This window comes from Dasypus novemcinctus, chromosome 12 (genome assembly GCF_030445035.2).
Source record: "Dasypus novemcinctus isolate mDasNov1 chromosome 12, mDasNov1.1.hap2, whole genome shotgun sequence".
Classification (NCBI taxonomy): Eukaryota; Metazoa; Chordata; class Mammalia; order Cingulata; family Dasypodidae; genus Dasypus; species Dasypus novemcinctus.
The window spans coordinates 85,089,164-85,116,190 of NC_080684.1; the positions used below are offsets into that span (position 1 = coordinate 85,089,164).

Genomic DNA, 27,027 nt, shown 5'->3' on the forward strand with positions numbered 1-27,027 from the left:
TGCCTGATAATCTACAGCTGGCCTTTTGGAGAGAGCAGGGCAGCGGAGCCCAGTGAGAACCAAGTAGGAAGGGAAGAACCCAAGAAATCAGAACTCTAGGTAGATGTCAGCAGCCATCTTGCCCCAATATATGGCAATAGATTTTAGTGAGGCAAGTAACTTTGCTTTATGTCCTGGTAACTGTAAGCTTCTACCCCAAATAAATACCCTTTATAAAAGCCAACAGAATTCTGGTATTTTGCATCACACCCCTTTGGCTGACTAATACAATTAGGCTTTGGCTTAAGGGAATGTTGTGGCTCATTTGATTTTCTATCCAGACCACTGAAACCTTCTCCATATCAGCCATAAAGTTGTTTTGCTTTCTTATCATTTGCCTCTTCACTAGAGTAGCACTCTTAATTTCCTTTGAGAACTTTTCCTTTGCATTCACAACTTGGCTAACTGCTTGGCTCAAGAGGCCTAACTTTGGACCTGTCTAAGCTTTCAACATGCCTTCCTCACTAAGCTTCATTCTAGAAAGCTTTTGATTTAAAGTGAGAGATATGTGACTCTTCCTTTCACTTGGACGGTTAGAGGCCATTGTAGGGTTATTAATTGGCCTAATTTCAATATGTTATATCTCAGGGAAAAGGGAGGCCAGAAGTGAGGGAGAGAGATGGGGGAAAGGCTGGTCGATGGAGTAATCAGAGCACACATTTATCAAGTTTGCTCTTATATGGGTGTGGTTTGTGTCACCCAAAACAATTGCAATAATAACAGCCAAGATCACAGATCACCACATCAGAGATAACAGTAATGGAAAAGTTTGACCTATGGTGAGAATTACCAAAGTGTGAAACAGAGACAAAGAGTGAGCACATACTGTTGTTAAATGTCTCCAACAGACTTGTTCTACGCAAAGTTCCCTCAAACCTTTGATCAGTAAAAAAACAGTATCTGTGGAGCACAATAAAGCCAAGACCATTAAAACAAGGTATGCCTGTATTTTCATCACTATTAGCAAAATGTCCAGGGTACCTATCTGTATTAGTCAGCCAAAGGGGTGCTGATGCAAAATACCAGAAATCTGTTGGCTTTTATAAAGGGTATTTATTTGGGGTAAAAGCTTATACTTACAAGACCCTGAAGAGTCCAACTCAAGGTTACTTTCTCACCAAACTTATTTGCCCCATGTAGAAGCAAGATGGTCTCTGTTCTCTGCTGGTCTCTCCCCCCTGGACTTCCTCTTCCTCTTGCTTTCTGGGGCAGGCTGCCAGTGATCCTTGGGCCTGGACTTTTCTGTCACATGGCAATACACATGGTGGACTCTTCTGGTCTCTCCAATCTCTTTCATGTTCCACTGAATTTCAACTTCTTGCTTTCTGTGGCTTTTTCTCATCTGTCTGAATTTCATTCTGCTATAAAGGACTCTGGTAATAGGATTAAGGTCCATCCTGATGAAGGTGTTCACCCCTTAACTGAAGTAACCTCATTAAAAAGTCCTACTTACAATGGGTTCATACCCACAGGTATGGGTTAAATTTAAGAACATATTTTTCTGGGGTATATACAGCTTCAAACCATCAGAGGCATACATGTTTGAAAGTAAGAATAGGATAAGTTAAGACTAGCCTCTCAAGCCAGACAGCTGGGAGTTAGAGCCACTCACCATGTAAAAACTTTGGGCAAGGTTCTATACCTGTCTGTGCCTTGGTTTCTCCTTTTATTAAATGGCAGATAATTCCATGAGTTAGTAACATTTTTAGAAGAGTCTGGCACATAAATGCTCAGTAAATGTTTGTTGCTGTTACTGATAGAGAAGGAAGTGGCTCCAGGCACTGGTCATCCTGCTTTCCTGATCCCCAGCAGTCAAGACCTTAGATGGAATGGGGCTGGCGACAGATACAGTGTTGGCATCTCCTCTTGGACTGAGAGGTCTTATCCTATGTCTAGAGAAAACTGAAGAGATCTGCTGAGTGGCAAGATAATAGTCCCACCAGGACTCAGTCCTCTTTGGGCTACAACTACCCTGGATGAGTCCATCAGAAGCAGGATGTGATTCTAATGATCAATCTTATGGCAGTTTTAGCCAGTGTATGTGAGAAGGTGGGGGTCTCTCTCTCTCTCTCTTGCTCTCTCGCTCTCTCACTCTCTCACTCTCTCTCTCTCTCTCCCTTCCACTCTTTCTCTCTCTCTTTCTCTTTCTCCCCCCCACCCCTCGCTCTCTTGCTCCCTTGCACTCTCTTTTTCTCTCCCTTCCCCACTCCCTCCCTCACTTATTCTTACCCTAATTTCCGGGACTCTTTAAAAAGTGTAAGGACCTAATTATTATTGCCTCATTCATTTTTGCTTGGTTAGGAAGACAAAGTTTCATCAAAACATTTCTGTACCTGGTCAAGATGACCAGTACAATTTTACTGTGAACTGATTTACTCAAATTATTCTAGATCAACACATAATTTGAGTGACTCATGAATATTCGTTTGCTCAAGGCAGAACAACTTTAAGGAAAAAAATATCCATTATATAAAGCACAGCTGAGGAACTGAAATCATATTATGAATTGCTGTCTAAATTGAACTTGTTTGATGTGAAACCCATTTTGCATTATCATAGTTTCTTACATACCAAATGTGGGCATTATATTATTGCAGCTGGCAACTAAAGTTCTTTCTTTATGGTGTTATTTTTTCCTGCTTTTTTACTACATATTATGTTAAGTTGCTGAAAATTATGCAAAGTATATACTACGGATAGTGCACTAATTTTTCCTTAATGGGATGACAAGATTGAAAAGCTTTGAAACAGTCCAGAGAACTGTAAACTCATGGTCTCCTGCTTGTGCTCCGCATAAGTGAAAATTTTTGAAAAAGATGAATTATAGACTGAATTTTATTAACGAAACCTGATATACTCTAGTTGGAAAACTGATGATGCAGCACTGTCTGTGAGGACAATGACAAAGGATTAACTCACATCCTATTGTGTTGTAGACATATTTTAAGGGCAGTCAGTGGTGTCTGATCACCTCATTTCTAGATGGTCATTCATTCAGCAAATACCTGAGTGTCCACTATTGGTGAGGTGAGAGAGGCATTAAATAAACAAATAAACATGTCAGCTGTGTGAAAGTGCTATGGAGAAAATATGCAGGAATACTAGAAAGAAGTTACTCTTTCATTTAGAGAATTTAGAGAAAGCTTCTTTGATAACAGATGAACTAAGCAGAGAGAATTTGGGATTTGCATTCCTAAACCCTACTCTGTAAGGCAGTTGAGAGTTTTCCCACTGTTTGTATTACCTTTGCTTTGTGTGGACTGAAATGAGAGTGAAGAGGTTCCAAAGAATAAATGGAACAACTAAAGGGATAGATAGGGACTATAGGAGCCCAAACTAGCTAGATTTGGCTATGGGGTGGGGGGTGGGGGGTTGAGGCATCTAGCATGGGGCCTGGCTCATCATTTCATGTTACTTTCACACTGATTATGTCATTTGGCAATTTCCCATGAACAAAATTTGTATCAGCTATAATTTTTTCTAGGCTTTAATGACAAGATCAATACTGGCTCAGTAGGCATTTTTTTTTTTTTTGTCTTTTTTATCCAAAAGGGTCTAATCTAATAGCATTTAACGTATTTAAACCAAATCCATCCCATTGAACTTCTATTTACATAGTCACCTCATTGCTAGATTACTTTCAGGTGAAGGATTTCTTTCAAACCAGATATACCAGCCATTAGGTGCAAACTTAAGCAAGATCCTCTTGGGCATCTAGGAACATGGTGCTTACTACTCACTGAAGTCCTTTGTTTTTTGGTCCTCTTCTCCATTCTGTCATTTTCTACACTTGTTGAAATTAAAAAGAGCTTTACAGAAGACTGGGCATAGAACCAGCAGAAAAATGAAACTGCACTATGCACAATTTTACTTGACTTTAGCATTCCAGCGGGCAGGAGAGAAAATTCCACACGGTGAGACCTCCTGCCCATGAGTGTTTCGGCAATGCACTGTCGCCTCTCGAGGCCTCTCTTCCTCCTCGGTCTGTAGTTTCCTTGCTTCAGGTAGGGTATTATTTTGGATTATACAGCAGTAAATCATTTTGGCTTTCATTTGAGCCACCTTGAATAATTTTTTCAGACTCTAATAATAAGTGCTTGTGGTTCTTCTGAAATCTAGTCCTGCATTCAACAACCCACGGTAAAAATGTTTATGTTATGGAAGAGTAACCTGTTTGGGGCTTCCTCTGTTGCTTCTCATTGCTGGAAGGCTTCTCCCACCCTGCAGTTCTCTGTACCAACTCTAGTCGATGACACACTGTTGGTCTTGATTCTTTAAATTAAAGTTCACAATGATATCTTTTTTCTTGGTTTGCAAAACAAAGGTAAGAAATTAGAAAGCACTGAATTTTTTAATAACTTTTTTATTGAAATATATCACTCATATATAAACATACATAAACAAATGTATAATAGTTGTGAACTTAAAAAACAAACATATAACATCAAACAAACATATATAACATCTCACCCTACCACCAATAACCTGCACCATTTTTAAACCTTTTTAACTAATGATTAAAGAACATTGTCAAAATATTACTACTAAACAAAGTATTTCCCCCTAACCAATCTGATTATTATTATCTTTATATCATTTATATATGAACATACATAAACAATTAAGTGTATAGTAAGAGTTGTGAACTTACAAAGCAAACATGCATAATGTCATACAGGGGTCCCATACATCAACCCTCCACCAACACCTTGCATTGTCATGAGACTTTTGTTACAAACTATGAAAAAACACTGTCAAAATCTTACTACTAATCATAGTTCTTATCTTACACCTGATGTGTTTTTCCCCCAACCCACCCTGTTATTATTTTTTAAATGTATTTTTTATGACAGAAGTTGTAAACTTACAAAACAATTATGCACATGTGCAGAATTCCCAAACAACATCCCTCCGTCAATCAACACACCACAATGTGGTGTGTCATTTGCTACAGATAAAATAATATCATCTGATTATTGCCATATCCATAGTGTACATTGGGCTCACTTTATCCATACTACCTCAGTATCAACACAGTACATATTTTGCATAGATGCAAGAATATTATATTATTACTATTAACCACAGTCCATAGGTCACTCCAGCTGTAATTTTCCCATGCTTCTCCACATTCCCAACACCCTGCAGTAGTGATATATAGTTGCTGTAGCTCACAAAGGACACTCTTGCTTCTGTACCATCAACCACAGTTCGCACCCACCTTTTGGTTTACTGAGCTATGCAGTTCCAAGATTATCCTCAGTCATTCTTTCAATTGGCATTTACATAACTAGACTACCATTTTCAGTCACATTCCTATTTATAAACTAGCTGTTACTCACTGTGTGTTACCATCCACTCTATACATTTCCATAATTTTACAGTAAAGCAAATTAAAACTTCTACATACATTAAACATCAGTAGTCCACTCAGTCCTTCTCTTATCTCCTTTAAGAGATACCATCCCTACCACCAGGTCTTGAAGATATTTTCCAATAATTTCTTCTGGAAGTTTTATGGTTCTTGCTTTTATTTTTAGGTTTTTGATCCATTTTGAGTTAATTTTTGGATAAGGTGTGAGATAAGGGTCCTCTTTCCTTCTTTCAGCTATGGATATCCAATTCTTTCAGCAATTTGTTAAATGGATTGTTCTGCCCAAGCGGTGTGAGTTTCATAGGCTAGTCAAAAATCACTTGACCAGGGAAACGGACTTTGGCCCAGTGGTTAGGGCGTCCGTCTACCACATGGGAGGCCCGCGGTTCAAGCCCCGGGCCTCCTTGACCCGTGTGGAGCTAGCCCGTGCGCAGTGCTGATGAGCGCAAGGAGTGCCGTGCTACACAGGGGTGTCCCCCGCGTAGGGGAGCCCCACGCGCAAGGAGTGCACCCATAAGGAGAGCCGCCCAGCGCAAAGGAGAATGCAGCCTGCTGAGGAATGGCGCCACCCACACTTCCCGTGCCGCTGACGACAACAGAAACGGACAAAGAAACAAGACGCAGCAAAAAGACACAGAAAACAGACAACCGGGGGAGGAGAGGGGAGGGGAATTAAATAAATAAAAATAAAATCTTTAAAAAAAAAAAAAAAATCACTTGACCATACCTGTGAGGGTCTGTTTCTGAACCACAAATTTGGTTCCATTGGTCTGTTGTGTCTGTCTTTAGGCCGGTACCATGCTGTTTTTACCACTATAGGTAGGTATTATGATTTAAAGTCTGGAGATGTGGATTCACTTTTCCTTTTTATGATGTTTCTGGCTATTCAGGACTCCTTACCCTTCCAAATAAATTTAATGATGGTATTCTCAATTTTTTTCTTTAATGTGGTGGAACTTTCATTGGGATTGCACTTATCTGTATGTCAATTTGAGTAGAAGTGACATCTTAATGATATTTAGTCTTCTAATCCATGTAATGTTCTTCTAGGTATTTTTTTTATTTGTTTTAACATTAAGTTGCAGTTTTCTGAATACAAGTGCTTTATATCATCAGTTAAGTTTATTCCTATTTGAGTTTTATTTGTCATATTTTTTTTCACCACTCTTTTGACACTTTTAGTTACTTTTATTGACATAATTTTCATTTCTAGACTCTCTTCCCGGCCCCTCTCTCCTGTCTTTTATTTTCAGGCTCTAGCACACCCTTTAGTATTTCCTGAAAATCTGGTCTCTTGTTAGAAATTCTCTCAGTTTCTGTTGACCTGTGAATATTCTAATCTCACCATCATTTTTGAAAGTCAGTCTTGCTGGATATAAGATTCTTGACTGGAAGTTTTTCCTTTGTAGTATCTTAAATATATCAGACCACTCTCTTGTCTCCATGGTTTCTGGTAAGAAATCAGTACTTAATCTTATTGCGTATCCTTTATATGTTATGAATTGCTTTTCTCTTGCTGCTCTCAGAATTCTCTCTTTGTCTTTGGCCTTTGACATTCTGATCAGTATGTGTCTTGGAGTTGGCCTATTTGGATTTTTTCAGATGGGAATATGTTGTGCTTCTTGGACATGGATATCTATGTCCTTCAATAGAGTTAGGAAATTTTCTACCATTATTTCTTTAAATATTCCTTCTGCCGCTTTTCCCTCCTCTTTTCCTTCTGGGACACCCATGACACATATGACATCCATGACACACATGACACACATATGACAGCCTTTTGCTGTCATTTAGTTCCCTGAGACCTTGTTCAATTTTTTTCCATTCTTCATCTTTTCATTTGTATGTTCATTTTCAGAGGCCATTTCTTCAAGCTCACCAATCCTTTCTTCTGCCTCCTCAATTTGCTATTATATGATTCCAGTGTTTTTTAAATTTCACTGATTGCACCTTTCATTCCCATAAGATCTGCTATTTTTCTATGTATGCTTTCAAATTCTTCTTTGTGCTCATCCAGTGTCTTCTTAATACCCTTAATCTCTTTAGCCATCCCATTGAATTTATTAAGAAAATTTGTTTGAACATCTATAATTACTTGTCTCAACTTCTTTATGTCATCTGGAGGCTTATCTTGTTCCTTTAACTGGGCCATAGCTTCCTGTTTCTTGGTGTCTTCGCATCTGGCTTACTAGAATATTTATTCTGGGTGCAGTTTTTCTCTTTAGTTTAGGGCTTCCTCTCATTTCTCCCTTGCTGGTTGTGCAGTAGGAGCCAAGCATGTAGTTGGTGCTGTAAGCTGTGGAAGCTCAAGCTGCCCTCATTGCACCAGGGACCAATGAAGCTTCTTCCAACTTTCTCCTTTGCCAGGGGTAGGGACAAAGTCACAGCTATGGGGACTAACCCATGTGCAGGCCTAGACTGTAGTTGCCCAGAGAGACTGATGAAGCTTCATATTCCTTTCTCCCCTGCCTGGAGCAGGGATGGAGCTGCAGGTGTGGGCAGCAATCTATGCAGTACAGGTCCAAGATGACCACGGTTGCCCTGATAGACTTCTGATTTTCAGTCAATGCCAGCCAAAGTTCTCTGCAGTTATCTGTATAGGCTGGTGCAGGGCGTCTCAGCCGCCTCCCCACCAGAGGCAGGCCTGAAGCCTAGGCGGGCTTCACGCTGATCTGCATGAAAGAAACTGGTTCCTGCGAACACTGAGAGTTTCAGTCAGCCCAGCTTCCCCTCAGGCTGGGAGTGGAGTAAGAATGGTGGCTACTGGCCTCTTTCTGACTTGGGCTGTTTCTTACCCCAGCTGTTCCCAGGGTTATCTGTTAGCCAGCCAAGTCTCCCAATCTGTTGCCAAATGTGTAGCCAACTGTCTTCTCCTCTCCTTTTTCTGGGAAATGGATCTTCCAATTCCGGTCACAGAACAGCTCCTGGGGCAGCTCATGCGGCCAGAGTAGGATGATCACCGGCCTCCGCAGATTGGCCAGTAATTTCCCGGAGAGGCTGGCTCAGGTCCCCGCAGCCCGAGAGGTGGCACTGGGGCCTAGGCTAGACCTGCAATATGATTTGGATGGGAAAAAGCTGGTCCCTACCAGCACTGGGATTTCCATCCTCCCTGCTTCCCCTTATGCCAGGCACAGAGTTAATATGGCAGCTCCTGGCCTCTTTTTGAGTTGGAGAGGCTCAAACTTTAGCTGTTCTCAGGATCATACTGTAGCCCACTGAATTTCCTCATCATAGCTGAAATTGGTGCCCAACCGTCACTTCCTTCTCCATTTTGGGGAAGTGGAGCTTTCAATTCCAGCCACGGAACAGCTCCCAAGGCGGCTCGTGCCTCCAATGGAGGATGGGCACCAGCCTCCATGGTCTGGAGTGCTCTACTTATGAGTCGTCTCTGCAGACGGGCAGTCTCCCCCTTCCATTCCTTCAAATATGTTGTATGATGCTCTTCTGGCCTCCCATAGCCCCCAAGCAAGTGCTTCAGCTAGCTCCAGAGAGCTCTGGGTGTTTGCTAACTGCCCTGTAGCAGGAGCTGACTCTAGGAGCTCTTTACTCTGCTGCCATCTTGCTGGTTCTCCCAGCACTGAATTTTAATTTTCATTTTTGGTTGTATTCTTTTTCCAGTTCCCTTTAAAATGAAGTCACTTTTGGGAGAGTTCTAAATAAACTATTAAATAGTTTGTAACTTGGAACTGAAATTGGTTTTGAATGGGTTTAAATATTTTTAAAATGCCATTAGAAAGCACATTGAATATGATAATGAGCCTGCTGATTAAATGTTCCAACCACTTTTTGAACCATCATTTCATTATTCTTATTACTTGGCTTTAATTCCATAACCCATCATTATGACTGCTCACTCACCAGCCCCTGAATTCTCTTACTCCTTTATTCCTTTGACTTATTTGCCTGGTAGAGCCCTGACCTTGATTAAAATTCACTTTTTATGGCCTGTACCTGAATGTTGCTTTAGGAAACATGTTGACATCTTCAGTTCCAACCATGACGCATAAGGTCATGCCATCTCTGTTACCTTGTTGCATTATCAGCAGCCTTTCACCTGGGGACCACTTCCTTCTTGGAAAATGTTCTTCTCTTGGCTGAGATAGCAACTCATGCCCTCCTGCATTTCTCCCTTCTTCAGTGGTCCTTTCTCAATCGCTTTTGCTTGTCCCTCCTCTTCTGTTTGATTTCCATATGTTAGGGGCTCATGGGCTTGGTCCTGGACTCCCTTTCCTTCTATATCTCTGTCTCCCTCATTGACTTTATCTAGTTCCATGGCTTTATATAACGCCTGCATGTCACTCAGGGCTTTTTCTTCTCGGTGACTTAAGGCAGCATGGTTCATATCTTGAGTTCAGTGTGGCGATCCCTCAGGGTAGAAGCACTGCTCTTTTCAGTCTTCAGGGACCCAGATTGGCAGAAGCACAAACCAGACATCTGCCTCTGTGCCAGGGAAGGTGGAGCACACACCAGCTCTCAACTCAATGGCTGGCATTCATCTTATGGTTCCATCCTACCACCACGGACCAGGAGCTCAGTCTTCCATATGCTCAGGAAAAGAGAACCAGGCTCCAGGGATGCAGTAATGACTCTTATGACATGATTTCAAATCCACTATATAATATGCATCTAGCCCTGTAAAGTAGGCAGAGGTGGCTATGTCAGCATTTTACCAAAGAGAAACTGATAGGAGAAGAGGTAAAATGTGTCTTCTTATTTTCTCAGATAGTTTCTCTGTTACCAGAAATCATATGAGCACTGATTTGTTTGTGGTTTTTTTGACAGTTTTTTCATAACCTTTAGGTAAGAAGCACTTTGTAAACTATACTGCTACCTTCACTGTTATTGCATCTTCTAACTTTGATCCACATTCCACCAATGTAGATAGATGACAGATAGATAGATAGATAGATAGATAGATAGATAGATGATAGAAATATTTACAGACACATACATACATATATGTATATAGGAGGAAATTCCATAACCTTTTCCAAATATAATAGGAAGTATTTCCAATATTCAATTGTTTCTTCACTAGCAGCAGATATCCCACTCATATATCTTTTCTGGGTCATTCTATTTCATGGCTAATTGCTGCAACTTACCAAGGGCATAGTGACACATGGGGTATTGTGTGGATCATAACTGAATAGTTATCAGTGGGTGCATCATTTGTGATAATAAAAAACATAATTGTGATGACATAGTTGTTTCCAAGTTCAGCTTATCTAGTATATCACCTTGAAGGAATAGGGGAATGTTAGGATGGCCTGTAAAAAGCAAAATGATTTGGAGTTTTATAGATCAGAACTTACCTTGCTTACTTTTGAGGAGATTTAAAACTGCATGGTGTGGGAGCAGATGTGGGCTCAAGCAGTTGGGCACCTTTCTCCCTCATGGGAGGTCCTGAGTTCAGTTCCCAGTGCCTCCTAAAACAGACACAATGAGCAGACAATAAGCAAAAATAACAAGCAGATGATGAGCAAAAACAATGAGCAGACAACAAGCAATGAGCAAACAACAACAAACAGACAATGAGCAAAAACAGCAAGTAAGACAGTGAGCAACACAATGAGCAAACAATGAGCAAAAAAAGCAAACAAGCAGGGAGCACATGTGGCTCAAGCAGTTGACCACCTTCCTCCCACCTGGGAGGTCCCAGGTTCAGTTCCTGGTTCCACCTAAAGAAAAAACAAGCAGACAATGAGCAGACAATGAGCAAAACGAATGAATAAAAACAACAAGCAGACAGTGAGCGCAAACAATGAGCAAAAACAACGAGCAAAAAAACCAAGCAAACAGATGAGGGAGCCATGGGGGGGTTGGGGGAAGAAGGGCAGGAAACTGCATGGTGGGAGCAACCATGAAGGAAGCATTTCCTCTCCTATGATTATTAGGCCAATCACCTTATTTATAATTAGTATAATATTTGCTTTGATAAAGTATGACTCTCCTGAGATCCAAGACCATTTCTTAGCCTTTGCTACTTCCCTAGGATCCAACATAGTACCTAGTTATGTAGTTAGAATAATCTTTGTTTGTTGAATGTCTTTATTAGTGTTGTGAGGCAAAGGCATTTGTTTTATTTGTGTTCCTAAGAAGGTGATGGGGGAAGGAAGGGTAGTCTGTATTAGCATGTGTTCACGCTATCCGCCAGATGATAACCTTTCTTCCTGGTGGCCTCGTGGATAGAAGGGGTTATATGGCTAGTTCTGTCCAATGAGCTGGGTATAGAAATGGCTTGTGTCCCTGTGAGACCCTTTTGAGCTCTGTCTCACCAGCACAATGACTCATCACCCTGGATTATTGAGTTACTAAAATGAGTTGAACTGCAATGGGCATGTACCATGAGCAAGAAATAAAGCTCAATCATAGTGCCATCCAGTAGGCATAGTACAACTTTAAATTTTTTAGTAGCCACATTAAGAAGATAAAAAGAAACAGATGAAAATTTTTAAATAATGAAAATATTATTTAAACAATGCTTACTTATTTAAAAAGAATTCAATTACTTAAGCAATGACTTAAAATTTTAATAATATATCCAAATTTGTTTGATAGTAGCTCTGAAATATTTAAACATGTAATCAATATAGAAATTAATTGAGATATTTTGCATTCTTTTATATACTGTCTTCAAAATCCAATGTGCATTTTTCATACACAATTTAGAGTAGGTCAATTTCACATGTATAATAACCACATGTGACTGGCTAGAGGCTACCATATTGAAAGTACAGCTCTACTGCTTTAAGTCACTGATATCTTGGGGCATTATTTATTACTACAGCATAACTTAACCCATCTTGTCTAATACACACTATTAAACATTGATTTTCCTCACATAGCCTGATGCAGCAAGTTTGATAGGCTTGATGTGAGGATCATTACCAGGCTGATGCAGAATAACCAAGAGCATGTTATGGCAGCATTTGTTACAACACAGAGACCCTCTGATGAAACATGTGAAGGTTTGTGTTTAGCCCCTCAGTACTGGACATCTCCACACGTGGGCAAGAAGAGAGTATAATTGAGCTTCTCATAAATTTAAACCACAATGAAACCTCTGTGAAGGCAAAAAGATGAATTTTTTCAGACTAATAATAGTTTTTTAACAAGATAGTAATATGAAAAGGCTGTTCTTAGTCTAAATCCTACAATGTTCGTAAATTCATTTGGGGCACATTCATTCTCAATGTCTGTGTGCTTGGTAACATAGTAGGTGCTGGGAAGACAGCAAAGACAACACTGAACTAGGTCAGTGCAGAATCAATTAACTGAAATAGGATGTATTTTTTCTATAGCTGTATAATAAATTACCTCAAATTTAACAACATAAAACAATGTACATTTTTGATCTCATAGTTTCTGTGGGTCAGGAGTCAGGGTACAGCTCAGCTGTGTCCTCTGATAGAGTTCTTACAAGGTTGAAATCAGGGTGTCACCCAGACTACGTTCCTTTCTGGATCTTAAGGTCTTATGTGATGGTTGGTAGAATTTAATTTCTTATGGTTGTAGGACAAAGGTCCCCATTTTATCTCAGCTCCTAGAAGTTGCTTTCAATTCCTTGCCACATAGCCCCCTCACAGGGCCTCTTCCAGGCCTCTCCCAACACAGCAGCTATCATCATAAAGCCCACAGAAGAATCTTTCTCACCTCTAGACCCTCATTTAAGTGCTTACCTGATTTAGTTCAGGCACACCCAGGATAATCTTCATTTTGATGACCTGATGTCAAGTGATTAATACCCCAAACACAGGAGTGATATACTCACAGGTTCCACCCACATTCAGGGAGAGTTATTGTGCAAGGCTTGTGCACAGGGATGGGAATCATGGGAGCCATCTTAGAATTCTGCCTACCACATGCCTTAAGACTTGAAGGAGTAGGAATTTACTGGACAGAAAGAAAAGCATGTAAGAAGATTTTGAGACTGTCAGGAGCTTGGTTTGGGGCAGAAAGAAGTCCAGCATGGCTGGATCCCAGAGAAAGGAAACGTGACACAAGATAAGGAAGCAGCCAAATTATACATTGGCCACTTTAGTGATATTCCAGAAAGCAATGGAAAACCATGGATCACGATGCATTTTTAAAGACTTCTCTGTTGGCAGTGAGAGTACATAAGGCAGGAATGGAATTAGAGAGAACCCAGCCATGCAGCTGTTAAAGTATTCAAGAAGACAGATGATGATGGCTGAAAGAAAGATGAAGGCAGGAAAGATGGAGAAAAGGAAAGACAGATTTGAGAGAAATTTAAGAGATAGAATCAATAAGACTTGGTGATTATTAGGATATGGGGTAAGGAAAAAAAGAGAAGTCAATGCAACTCCTAGACTTGAGCAGCTGGGTGGATGGTTTGTCATTTCCCGAATCTGGGGACACCAAGGAGAGGAGCATGTTTGCCAAGTAAGAGGATCCATTTTAGACAGGTTGAGTCTGACATGCCCATGAGGCACCTGAGACAGGTAGCATGTTGGCCATTGACTATGCTGATCTTGAGCTCATAAATAGAAGTATGGGCAAAAAGATGAATCTGGGAGACATCAGATTCTACTTGACATATAAAGCTATTGGGAAAGGATGAGCTTATCTAAGGAGAATAACTCTGAATGAAGTCCTCGGGGAACCTGCACTTAAAGTTCTGCTAAGGAGGAATGAGTGGCCATTTCCACACCAATTTCCTGTTGCTGACACTAATGTGATCTCCAGGGAATGAATATTGTAACTGTTTTGGAGCGTATAATACCTCAGAGCCCTCTCTCCAGGGCAAAAGTAAGTGTCTGTGAGTGTATGTGTACATGAGTTTGGGAGAGAGGATTGCATCAGAATCTGTGAAAGAGATTTTTCAAACTACACTTGCAAATTCTGATGGGTCTCTAAGGGAATCTAGAATAATAGAGTAAAAAAAGATCTTTTATAGTTTTATGTCCTCATTTCCTGAAAATACTGACTCAGAAAAGTATAAATCATTGCTCAGTGACTCATAGCTGGTTAGATGGCATCCCCACTGAGAGGAGTTGAAATTGCTCAGCCATTACTTTGAGCACTTTAACCCTCCAGAAATGTGCATTTCTCCATCAGTTTCAGAGACTAGATTTCAGATACACCAAGAAACTCTAGCATCAGCTATGGGTTACCAGAATGTCCACCATGCATTCAGTAATTCTGGGAAGAAGGAGGAAGTTCCCACTTCTCAAACCACTACTCCACAGCCATGCCAACCTCAGAAAAACCCTGCAAGGCAGGGATTATTATCCCCATTTTTAAAATGAGGGAACTGAGGCTCACAAATTATGTGCCCAGAATCACATAGGTAGTAAGTGACAGACAAGGCTTCAAGGTGGCTCTTACCACTGACCTTACATTAATTTTGGGATCTTTAAAGGAAACTATATGCTTTGTCCTTTGGATTCCCAAAACATAAAGTGACAGTAGAATCCATTCCATGAGAAAACACATTCGTGGTAGTTATTCTTGAGACATTACACACCAGTATTCATGTGGAGCAGCGGTTCTGAAGCTGTACTGCCTTAGTGAGAATCTGGTCACCACTTCCTACTGAAGATCTGATCGTAGCTAATGCACTCAACTTCTTTGTGCTTTAGTTCCTCCTCTGCAATCAATTTAGATAATAATAAATAATGCCTGCCTCACAGGGTTAGTATGAAGGATATTTGAGTTACTGTACGTGAAGGAAAGCCTTACAACAGTACCTAACTAAGCATTAAGCACTATGTATTCACTATTTATTCACTATGATTTTTTTTCTCCAAGAGATTTACCGAAGTCCGCATTTGGGAATTATCTCCATTTTGCCCCAGAATTTTAGGGTTTTGCTTTGATTTCCTAACAGCATAGTTAGTTATGAGAAATTGGTGTCCAGGTAGCTCCCTAAGGGGACACAGAATATCTGCAAGTGGCTAACCCGATCTGACCCTCCATGCTGGAGGAATGGAAACATCAAGTATATTTGTGCCTCAGAGCCTTGATCTTTCCTCTGCTCACTGCCTGGAATGCACTCTCTCTAATTGAATGGACTTCTCCTGCATTTTCTTCAGGACTCTGTTCCAGTGTGACCTTTTCAGAAAGGTCTGCCCATACCACTCTATCTAAAATAGCATCTCCTTCCCACCATTACTTTCTGTTTCCTTACCCTTCTTTATTCATCATTAAAGCTCACTATTGGGAATGTATCTATTTATTGTCTGTCTCCCCAAGAGAACTTCAGTTCTACAAAAGCAGGGATCCAGTTTATTTTGGTCACCCCTGAAATCCCAGCACCTAGGATCATCCCTGGCACATCACAGGTGTTCAATAAACATTTATGGAACAGGTGAATGAATGCTAAATGACAATTCACATGATGGGATTCATGGCCATCTGCAATGACCATTGTGGTTTCCAAGTGTACTGCCACCTAAACAGGGTTGCAGCAAACCGAACAGTTTTAATCCCCGCCTTCCACAGGTGAGGTCGCACTCCAAATCTATGTGCAATAAAAGAGGACCAGAACTGGGCAGTTTTTGACATGCCCATTCACATCTGTGCCTGAAAACTGCCCTGTAAGTTTGCAGACCAAACTCATGTTCTTTCTAATTGCTCAGTGGAGAAACAAGAGTCAGAGAAGTGAAGTGACTTCTCAAGCTTGCAGGAGAGAGCAGTGACAGGATCTGGTCCAAATGTTCTTTCGACCAACCTCACTATAGCTTCTCAGCAACTCACAGTAACCATTGGCCAATGGTCACCTTACAAAGCAAATCAGGATTCTTCTAGAAAGTATTTGTGCTCAGAAGGTCTCCATTAGTCTTTTGTGCCCTGATAAAGCTCCTGATAAAAGTTTTAAGACAGTTTTTGTAAAATTAAAAATATATATATTGGTGATCATCTTTTGAGTTTAGGTGGCCTAGTGATGGCAGAGGGATCTTTTAAATTCAACTGTTTCTTGTAAGGACTCAGAACTTCTGGAGTTCTTTGAACCATCTTAGACCCACAAGGACTAATAATTCCAAACAGACCTCCATTTTATTCCCCCTTTCCTGCTTATCTGTTCCCTGTCCCTACTTAGGTACAAACAGTCCCAATTCGGATGTTTTGTTTTAGACTATACCAGGATTTAATGAGTTTGTCAGCAAGAAAGGATCAGGTTCCTTGGAGCCAGGCATTCACCCTGTAATATCCATGGAAGTAAACATTGTTTAAATTCTCAAATATAGCTACCTTTCTTAGTCCTTCCAAGAAAATTCTTCTCCATTCCTAATGTTCCATCAGTATAATTCCAAGATCAGAATTTGCAAACCAGATAGAAAGAAAGTAATCTTTGTTGTTCCTAAATCAAAGCATTAACATTTAAAAAAATATTTTCAAGTACCTTCAACTAAGCACATACCTCCCTCCATACCATTTAAAGAGCACTTTTAGTGTACACAAGGTGTAACTAAGTACTTTATGTGCATTGAATTTTGTATAAGTTACCAGAATGTCCAGAAATTGGGAGTACTTTTATTATTTCCATTTCACACATGAGAGAATTGAGGCTTATAGAGATTAAATAATTTACTCAGTAGCAGATCTAGCACTTGAACCTAACTCCAAAGCTGGGGCTTTTAACCACTGTACTATATTGTTTCTCTATTTCCACTCAAGGTAAAAAGAAAGGTTACAAATACTTGCACCTGTTTATCTCTTACTTTATAATTCTACACAAATTTCATGTGCACTGTAAGTATTAGCTTCCCAGGAGCAGGAAGAGCCCCCTTTTTTGTGTAGCCAAGACACATTAGAGCTAGCTGTCTTATTATAGCAAAAATGACTCTTTCCCTGCAAAAGGTAAGTGATCAATGCTCGTGTAATAAATATTTGATAAATAAATGATTAACTGAATCCTTTCAAATTACTTTCCTTTCTCCTGCTACCTTTTGCCACTCTCCTGTATCAGTGTAATCTTATCAGAGGAAATGGACCTGAATTATTAATTCAATGAGAGTAGATTGATAAAAATATTTCCCAGAATAATGTTTCTATTGCAAAGGTGATTTCTGGCGTATTCCCTTTATGTGCACATGTGTACATACACATGCGTAATACATGTGTGGCTCTGTACAAGATCGCCATCTCATTCAAATGCACATCATAGGTATAAAACAAAACATAAAATTGCAATAGAATTTTTCCTTCAAATCAGCATATATGTGTGTGGTGTGTGTCTAGGAGTAGAGGTAAGGTCTGCATGTCTACTTCCGGAATTCTGGGAAGGTTGCCAGTAGTTTTTGTTGCCTGAGAATCCTTGAGAGAACAGCTGCCTCCCTGTGAGAAATGAACCTGAGACCCTCAAGCACAGAGGAACGAATTGAGCCACTTCTGACTCTTGAAAAATTGCTCTAAGGGGAACGACAGCTCTCCTCAAGGCAGCCCAGTAGAGAGAATTATAGGCTCCATTCATTACTGCTGGTTGGGGCATGGCAGGGAGGTGCACAGGGGCAGGGAGAGACATGGCCTGGTCTCTGTGTGCTCTCTGGAAACTTAGCTCTGGACCTTGTTCCTCAGATGAGCCAGCTGGAAATCGGAAGTTCCCAGCTTCCCTTCACGGCACAAGTAGAACACTGTTGGGATCAGAATTCCACCTCAGCTCTGCATCAGCATCAGGATCAGGGCCAAAGGCAGTGTTGGCAGGCAAAGGAAGGGCAGTGCAGCAGTGATGGGACCTGTGGCCACTGCTGAAGGAGGCAAGCTCTTGAGTGGAGAAAGCACCAGGGTCAGCTGCAGAAAGAATTACCTGAGCTGTTGCTGGCATCTGACACAGCTCATCACTGCATCCTTCTAGAAACTCATCCCTCTCCTGGCTTCTGGGATTTCGTTCTCCTTGTTTCCCTCCTACCTCTCTGGCAGCTCTACCTGTCTAGTTGTTTTCTCCTTGTCCACACCTCTATGGTGGGACACCAGGAGGACCCTGAAGGGACAGTAGGCAGGAGTGAGGGGTTTGGCTCTCAGGGATTCTTCTAGTTGAGTCTTCTAGTCCAAGACCTGGGAAATCCTTCCCAGACATCAGTTCCTTATCTGTCCCCTTCCCAGGTTCTAACTTGGATAAGTAGGAGTTCTACATTCTTCCCTCTACCACCAAACTGGTGTGGCCCTTCTTGGAAATAATGATAACTAAAATATTTTTAGATGTTCTCTGAGCACGTTCTATGTATATGCCATTTAAGACAGTACAATGAGGTAGGTATTGCTATCATTCCCCATTTTACAGTCAAGCAAAAGGAGGTTAAAGAGCTTGCCCAAGATCATGGAGCTGGCAAGAGGTAGAACCAGGATGTGAATCTGTTCAGTTCAATCTGAAAATCTGCATTCCTAACTTTGTGGTGCAGCTGCCCATATGGTTCTATATCTGAATGCTCTCTCCAAGTGACCTCATCCAGTCCTGTGGCTTTAAGTACCATCTGTATCCTGGCCATACTTACAGTCTTCCTCTTAACCCAGACTGCTCCCCTGAGCTCCAGACCCATTTATTGAACTCTCCACATGATGCCTCCTCATGGATATCTTAACTTAACATTTATAAAACTGAGTTCATGATCTCCCTCTGTGCCCCCACTCCCAAACCTGTTCCTCTCAGTAAAAAGAACCATGTGGTGTGAAGGTGTATGTGTTCATGAACACTGTATTTGAGAGGATTGCTTAGGTTAGATAATGTCATGTTATTTCTTTTTTTGCATTGCCGTTGAACTTATCTAACCTACCCTTACGAAATTGTGACATACCAAGACAAGGACCGCAATAGATTTCGCATTCCTAGCATCTATCTAATACACAGGAAGTGTTCAGTATGTTCTTGTTACATGAAGAAAGAAAGAAGGAATGCTTCTATGAATCTTATCTATTTCTGTTGCAGGTAGCTTCCATGCTACTCATTAATTTTTCCAGTCTTTCTTCTAAGGATGTATTTCAGACATCTTCAAGTGGTCATTTTTCTTCTTCCCCAAGGTTGTGACCTGGGTTGTTTTTTTAACAGCATTTTAATGAAACAACTCTGTTTCATAAAAATCATTTTCATTTCTCTTTTCTTTGGCACTTGCACACTTGGATTTATGTGGAAAGGAATACTTAATATGAGGGAAAACCTACTTAGAAACAGTACCATTATCATTCAGCAGTAGAGAAAAGAATGATATATGGGCCATATAATTAGCAATCATCTGTTTCACATTTATTTTTTTAGGACTGAAAATTAGAATTCATTCTCTGAAAGCAGTAGGCTATGCTTTCTCAGTTCCTCCTTGAAAAATAATATAAATAATAAGCCCCATATAACTAAATTTTCTCTCTTAAGCATATTAAAAGTGCACACACATACATATTCAGAGGGCGCAGTAATAGATATTTACCATCACTCAAGGGAACTCAGTTAACAGTTTTCTCAAGATTATCAAAATAACTTAATACAGTCAAATTGAATTTCAGTTCTTTAGTTGCTGAATTTTTCTTCACACTATGGAGTGCCTTTTTGATTTTGTTGCTTTGTTTTCTCATATATGAAATTCTTTTAGGATTAGTTTATATCAGTGGATAAAGGAACAGTTCAGAAAATATACATTTTTAAATGCATGTGCCCAAAGTAAGGCCATGGATTTATTTAAACCTCAGAGTTTATTAGATGAAACTGACAAGGGAATCGAGTGATGTGGGTCTGGAATCAACTCTACAATTAACATTCAGATTGAGAGTCAATTTGGCCTGTATCCCTCTCCTCCTCTGAAAAGTCAAAACAAAGCCTCTCTCACAAGGTTTGTGTGGTAACATGTGGTAGTGCTTTGAAAATTACAAAGCACCAAATAAATAGAAAGTGATATAATTATTATTGAAATAATAAGAAAAATAATGTTAATTATCATGCTGAATGAATCAAAACAGCTGTGCTTTTATGCAGAAAACGGTAGAAGATCCCAATTAGAGTTTTAGTGGACTCTAGATAGGATCCAACAATGAGAGTTGGCTTTTCCACACACAGAAATGGGGCATTTAAAATGGGAGATCTACAAAATGATTCTCCCACTAGGCTGTTTATTTTCCATAAAACTAGGAATCACAGTAATTCCACTAGTTATAATCTAGGCTAAATCATGATTTGGTGTCTCTCAGAGTCTTTGTTTTTTGTTTTTTTTTAATTGACTTTGTAATAATATTACATTAAAAATATATATATATGAGGTCCCATTCAACCCCACCTCTCCCCCCCCCCCCCCCCCCAGCAACACTCATTCCCATCATCATGACACATCCATTGCATTTGGTAAGTACATCTTTGGGCACCTCTGCACCTCATGGTCAATGGTCCACATCATGGCCCATACTCTCCCCCATTCCATCCAGTGGGCCCTGTGAGGATTTACAATGTCCGGTGATTGCCCCTGAAGCACCATCCAGGGCAGCTCCATGTCCCAAAGACGCCTCCACCTCTCATCTCTTCCTGCCTTTCCCCATACCCATCAGCCACCATGTCCACTTTTCCCAATCCAATGCTACCTTTTCTGTGTGGACATTGGATTGGTTGTGTCCATTGCACCTCTATGTCAAGAGGAGGCTCAGATTCAACCTGGATGCTGGATGCAATCCTCCCACTTTCAGTTGTAATCACTCTAGGCTCCATGGTGTGGTGGTTGTCCTTCTTCAACTCCATCTTAGCTGAGTGTGGTGAGTCCAATAAATCAGATTGTAGGTGCTGGAGTCTGTTCTCAGATTCTTTGAATACATGTTTTCTTCCTGTATTATGCAATTTTGCTCTTTCTCCCATTAGAAGGTCAAAGGAGAAACAATGGCAAGTATAAAACCTTGTAGGAGAGCTAGTGAAATTAAAGAAATCCCATGGTCACAATTAAAAATCCCAAGCCACAAAACCTTCTTAGGCTCTGAAGTATATCTTTAATATATACAAAAAGACCTATTTTTTTTTTAAAAGATAATCTCGCTTCTGCTTTATAACTTGGAAAACTGTACTATATATTGAAAACCAAGCAGCAGGTTTTTCCAAAGTGCATAAATGCTCAGCTGATAAGCTGTGAGACCTTCTCAGATAATCAAAGAATGAGGGCATCCAACAGGCGTGAATGACCCATGTTATATTTCTGTATAGACATCACTGCCCGTGAGCTCATTCACTACCCCTGGCACTTAGTGCTCAGCACCTGTGCAGGAGGGACTGAATGTGATGGTTGCTAACCAGAAAACCAGTTGGTGCAGAGACACAGCATTAGTCTTCACACAATCATTGGTTACTGGTTTGTCCACTCCCTGGACCACTCTCTCATTCTCAGTAACCTGCTAAGTCAGCTCCAAGAGTCACTTCACCCAGAGTTGCTTCCTCCTTCCCAGGACTCACAGCTTTCATCAGGCTGGGGCCTGCCTGTTCACATGTCACTAACCGTATCCATGTTAGACAAATATTGGTTATATCCTCCCTCTGCCAGGCACTCTGCTAGGCTGAGGATCAAAACATTTCTTGTCCTCAGGGGTGTTCTAGTCAGGGGACTACTTCTCCCAAGCTACAAGACAAAGCCTTATTTCAACCTAGACTGGTGGGAAGTTTGATTTTTCAGACCACAATCAGAGGGTGCCCCACACTGTCCTGGCCCTCCTCATGCAAAATTCAGCATCACTTGCCAGAGTTCCTGTGAATATCATAATTGAAACCAGCTTGATTTTCATAATATTTTGAAGAATTCCTATCAATTAAGTTCAATATTTATACATCCAGCAAGAAGACCTTGAATTAAATTCTGAGAAATGGACCTCAATTACACATCATTTGCAATTTGAAAACAATCCCCTGTAGGGCAGATTTATTCCAGCTACAGCACATAAGTTGAGTTTATATTTTTCCTACTGCTGCAAAAAAATTGGATTGTTTATAAATACTATTATGGGGGGAGTTTAGCTACAAAGACCAATGTATCTATCGACACTCTTAAGCTATAAAAATTTAAATGGCATGCAGTCCAGAAAGACCCTGTGTGAAAAAGATAACGGATAAATAATTGGCCACTTTACTAATTTAAACTGGTTCGGCCCACTTTTTTTTCTCATTTTTCCTTTTACCTACCCAACAATCTCTCCTCCCACCCTTCCTCCAGGGAAGCCAATTCCAAAGAGAAATCTAATTGACTCATGTCTCTTCCCTCTGGTCAGTTATGGACCAAAACCTACTGCATGGTTATCAGGGTGTGAAGTCTTGGTTTTACTTCCTTGTCTTAGTTCTATGTTGATGAAAAGCCCCAGAGGAGGCATAGGTTGGGGCCAAAGAACATAGTAGTCTGAAAAAGCATGCCTGACCCCAACCCACATTTAAATCTCACATCTCTTACATCCCCCATCTCCACCATCACTAATGTTTGCTTTTTCCTGGATGATTGTAAGAGCTTCTCTCTTTCTCTGATTTCACTGTAGCTCTCCCTTACAGTAGTTAGAGTGATCTTTTAAAGCCTAAATCAAAGTGGCTTTCCAGTGTTCCCAGAATAAAATCCTGCCATCTTGTTGTGGCCCATAAAGTCTTCCGCACTCTGGCTCCTACTCACCTTTCCAGCCTCATCTCATGTCAACTCTTCTCTTTTCCATGTGCCTTAAATACATCAAGCAATTTCCTAACCAATGGCCTTTACATCTGGAACACTTATCAGTGCTCTTTAACTAGGTGGCTCCTTCTCATTTAGGTCTCAGCTCAATGTCACCTTGGCAGATAAAATTGCATAATATAGTCACCTTGCCTCTTACTCAGAGTGTAGTGTATGCTTCCCTCCCTATAACTCTTTCATTTATTACCTTATAATTTTCTTAGCACTTGTCACTCTCTGAATTTATTTCCTCCCCCCCCCCCCCAGTTCTCTGCTCTCTGTGTCCATTCACTGTGTGTTCTTCTGTGACCACTTCTATCCTTTTATCCCTCTCTTTTTTACTTGTTTTTGCCTACCTTTTTTTTTTATAATTTTGCAAAAATGTAAGTTCCATTTATGTCTGTCTTGTTCACACCTGGATCTCCAGTGGCTTGTTCACAGTGGGATATTTGTTAAGTAAATATGTGCGTACAAATGTACGGGCCCAGCCTGTTGCTGAATCAGTCACACTTTGTAAGTTCCAGCTCAATTTAAATCATAGGAGTCTTGGATATATTTTTCAATTTAGTTTCTTTTTTCTGTTTCAGTCTTCTCTAATAAATAGTGACATTATCTTTGTGAAGTTACATGCCCCATGGGAAGTCCTTGGAAGATATGCAGAACAAATGAATGTAAGAATGCCTTTCAGGTAGGTGTAATGTATTTTTTCCCACTTTCTGTTGCTTCACTGTAAGCCTAATGTGCTGTTCTCTCAGAACAAATAAAACTGAAAATGCAATCTGGAAAGCTATTAGAGAAGAAAATCCTTCAAATGTTTAAAAAATGCAAATAAGTCTTCATAGCCAATATGATTTCCTAGATTTTTGTGAAATTCTCTGACTAATTCAGCCATTAAAGAGAGGTATTTCAAGTGCCTGTGAGTAAGAAGCATTTTCCAAGCAGCATTTTCATTTCCTAAGGGTGTCATTCTTAGAAGCCCTGTGTACTGCTGCTTTGAAAAGTCAGACTATGGACCTCAGTGGCACAAGAAGTCCATGGTCCCTTCCAAGGCCAGCATTTAGGGATGGATCCAGAAAAGCACTAAAAATCCTGGTTCCATAGAAACAAATTTAAGACATTTCATGAAAATATAACTACTTTTAAAAGTAACCTGTTTAAATAATATTAAAGTCAGGTCATAAATACTGTGCAAACATAAAATTGATATTTATTGCAAGAGAAAAGAAAATATTTGGTGTGGATTACTTAGTTTTTTTAAATGATTATTTTACCTTTATCTTACAGTGAATATTTTTATTATGGATCAAAGAAAATCTATCTTCATTTGCTAGATATAAACACAATGGAGTATAAAACCGGATATTATAAATTCCAAGATATGGTGGGGGGAAAGAGAGACTAGGATCTCCTAAAGGAGGTGGGGAAATTTTAGTACCATGGACAGTTCCAAAAGGACTAAAGGATTTAATACTTTGACTTTGCAATCATTGTTAGAAAGACCAGGTCAAAAGCAGGAGGTAAGCAAACTGGTGTCAATTCTTAAAGAGTTGGGGAAAGTTATACAGATAAATATAGGCTTAACATTCATAAAACCCAAGAAGGGCTAGCTACACATTTAGAAAAGGGCAATTTCCTTTCATAGGCCTCTACTGTATCTCCCTGGTGTGTCCTATTGTCTTTGTTTATTGGCCTTTATGGCCTAATATCAAGTAAAAACAGAAGTTGGGATTTCTACCATCTGTTTGCCTTGAGGTAAAAGTCTCAACATAGATCAACATAGTTCTGATATTATTTTGTATTTTTGTATTTTAAATCGTAGAAAGGAAATCTGAAAACTTGAGGATATTTTAAAAATATATATTAACATTTGGAAATAGAAAGAATATCAATTTAATTTCCTTTGAAATTTATTATAATTAGTTAAAACATATTAATAATTTAATAGCTAATATGAATTAGCCTGGCATCATACATAAGAACCCAACGTAAAAGAAACCACTACAGAGTATACTTTCATAGAACCATATATCAGACCAATATTTCCCAGCCAAAAACAGACTTTTGATAAAACTAAGGTAGTACAACTTACTGAAATTGATACCACAAACCAGTAGAAATATCATAAGACCTTCTGCCAGAAAAACACCCTTCTCTAGCAAAAAACCCAAGCCAACTATGGAGACAGGAGCAATCATAAGGGAAAGCAAGTTCCCTTAGTACCTGGAAGATTTCATATCAGAAGGGCCTCTCTACACCATAGATAACATTTCCACATGCCCACGACATAGCAGAAAAGTGCTGCCTCCATGATAACTGTAAATAGTAATCTTTTTAAATCTAGGAATTCTTGCAGGACCATAATTTTAGGAGAAAATATTAATGTGTGCCACTAATTGGCCTCATTAATATTGATGTGATTTTACCTAAGCATAGCTTTACTTGTTGTACTATGACACATTTAAAATTTATACTATCATCTTGTTTATAATTTCGGACAAATAACTATTAATAGTTTTAGAAGATACCTGCATGTACAAAGGAGGAATTCTTCCCCTGTGGCAATTCAACACAATGTACAAACACCAAATTAGCTGAGTTTAAAAGCCCCAATGAATGCAGAGTATTGATTATCTTCTGTAGACTGTACTTCTGAATTTAGAATTTGGTTTAGTCTACTTGGATTTTTATTTCTACAATGTTCAAAAGGCAATTGAGGAATAGGCTTACTGTGGTAAATTGCCAATAAATACCTTCTTCTTAAATACCTGTATGTCCATGGATATTTTTTAAGTTTTCAGAAATATTTTTTTTTAAAAGTTGTGAGATGTCAACTTCCCATTTTCCAAAAGCAAGATGGCCCACTATAGTTCAGAACACATATAAATCAGTTTCATTGCTACTCCATTGGATGAAACCCAAAAGTGGAAAAGGAGATTGTATTTTAATAAAGCATCAGACATGTGCTCTCCACTCAATCTACACTCAGAATTGCATTTTTAATATTTATGCGGTTATACAGCAATATGACAGATCCTTGTTAAGTCTGATTATTTTTAATTTCCCAAAATTCCTTGGTTTTCCCTGTTTAATTCACCTATGTAGTCACTCTCTACATGTATTGTAGGTGAGGAGCAACCATGAAAAAAATTATGGTAAGGTAGAAAGGAAGAAATGTCAATTGAAACTGTTTCTTAAAATATCATGACAAAAATGCATGCCCTGTGTGTTCCCACTACATTTCTCACTGTTAATCTCTCTTTAGTTTTTTCTTCTTCACCTCTTACAGGCTTCTATCTTCAATCTCCTTTCCTTCCTTGCTAGTTCAAACTGTAACTGACGATGGGTTTTCTTCTCGACTGGCTTCATTTTTGCTGTTCTTCCAGGAGAAAAATCTATTACCTGCCCCGCCGGTACAAGTTTATGAGCAGGTCAGTAGCATGCTCTGTGACAATGGCGTTTGTTTGGTCTGTTGGCCTTTCTACAGTCCAAGGATCTATGAGCTGGGGAAGATGGGCCTTTGTCTCATGGGAAAACTGGCTGCCATTTCAAAACCTAGCTATTTTCAGGGTAGCCTGTTTTCAGGAGCAAAGAAATGTCCCTCTCAGAGTCTTCTCAGTGACTTCTCCACACTTGGAATATGCAGTTCATCTGCAGGCATGTCGGGGATGTTGGTTTGTTAGGCCATTCTGTTAGACAAATTACCATGAAACCCAGACATTTGGAGCATCTTTGGCCTGAATGTTACTTTTTTTCACATAAATTCCTCTCTCCTCTGTATGGACCTTGAAGCTTGAAGTGAAGACAGTCATCCTCTTACAAAACTACTGACTGCTGGATTTCCATGGGCAGAACCTTCCTGTATTTTTAATATTTTCTTAACAAAGTTTGCAGATATATGAGATAAATATATTACCACACTCAAGAGCCAATCCTACCCTCTTTGTTATTAAAACAAAAACAAAAACTGGCCCCACTAGATGTGGATTACATTTATTTGTATCCTTCCAAAGTGTT

The 27,027-nt window shown here is 39.8% G+C and overlaps 1 protein-coding gene across 3 annotated transcripts in view; it reads left to right on the forward strand.

The window, feature by feature from the left end:
- The window catches only part of LOC101436104 (anoctamin-4), a 336,425-nt gene that overhangs the window by 187,984 nt on the left and 121,414 nt on the right, over window positions 1-27,027 (forward strand). For 2 of the 3 annotated variants that reach the window (XM_058308604.1, XM_058308606.1), the window contains 2 exons: window positions 23,601-23,701; window positions 26,397-26,441. In XM_058308604.1, coding sequence (XP_058164587.1) covers window positions 23,601-23,701; window positions 26,397-26,441 — 146 coding nt within the window. Of the gene's footprint in view, window positions 1-23,600; window positions 23,702-26,299; window positions 26,442-27,027 lie in introns of all 3 variants that reach the window. The other variant, XM_071219030.1, reaches the window with a different exon arrangement.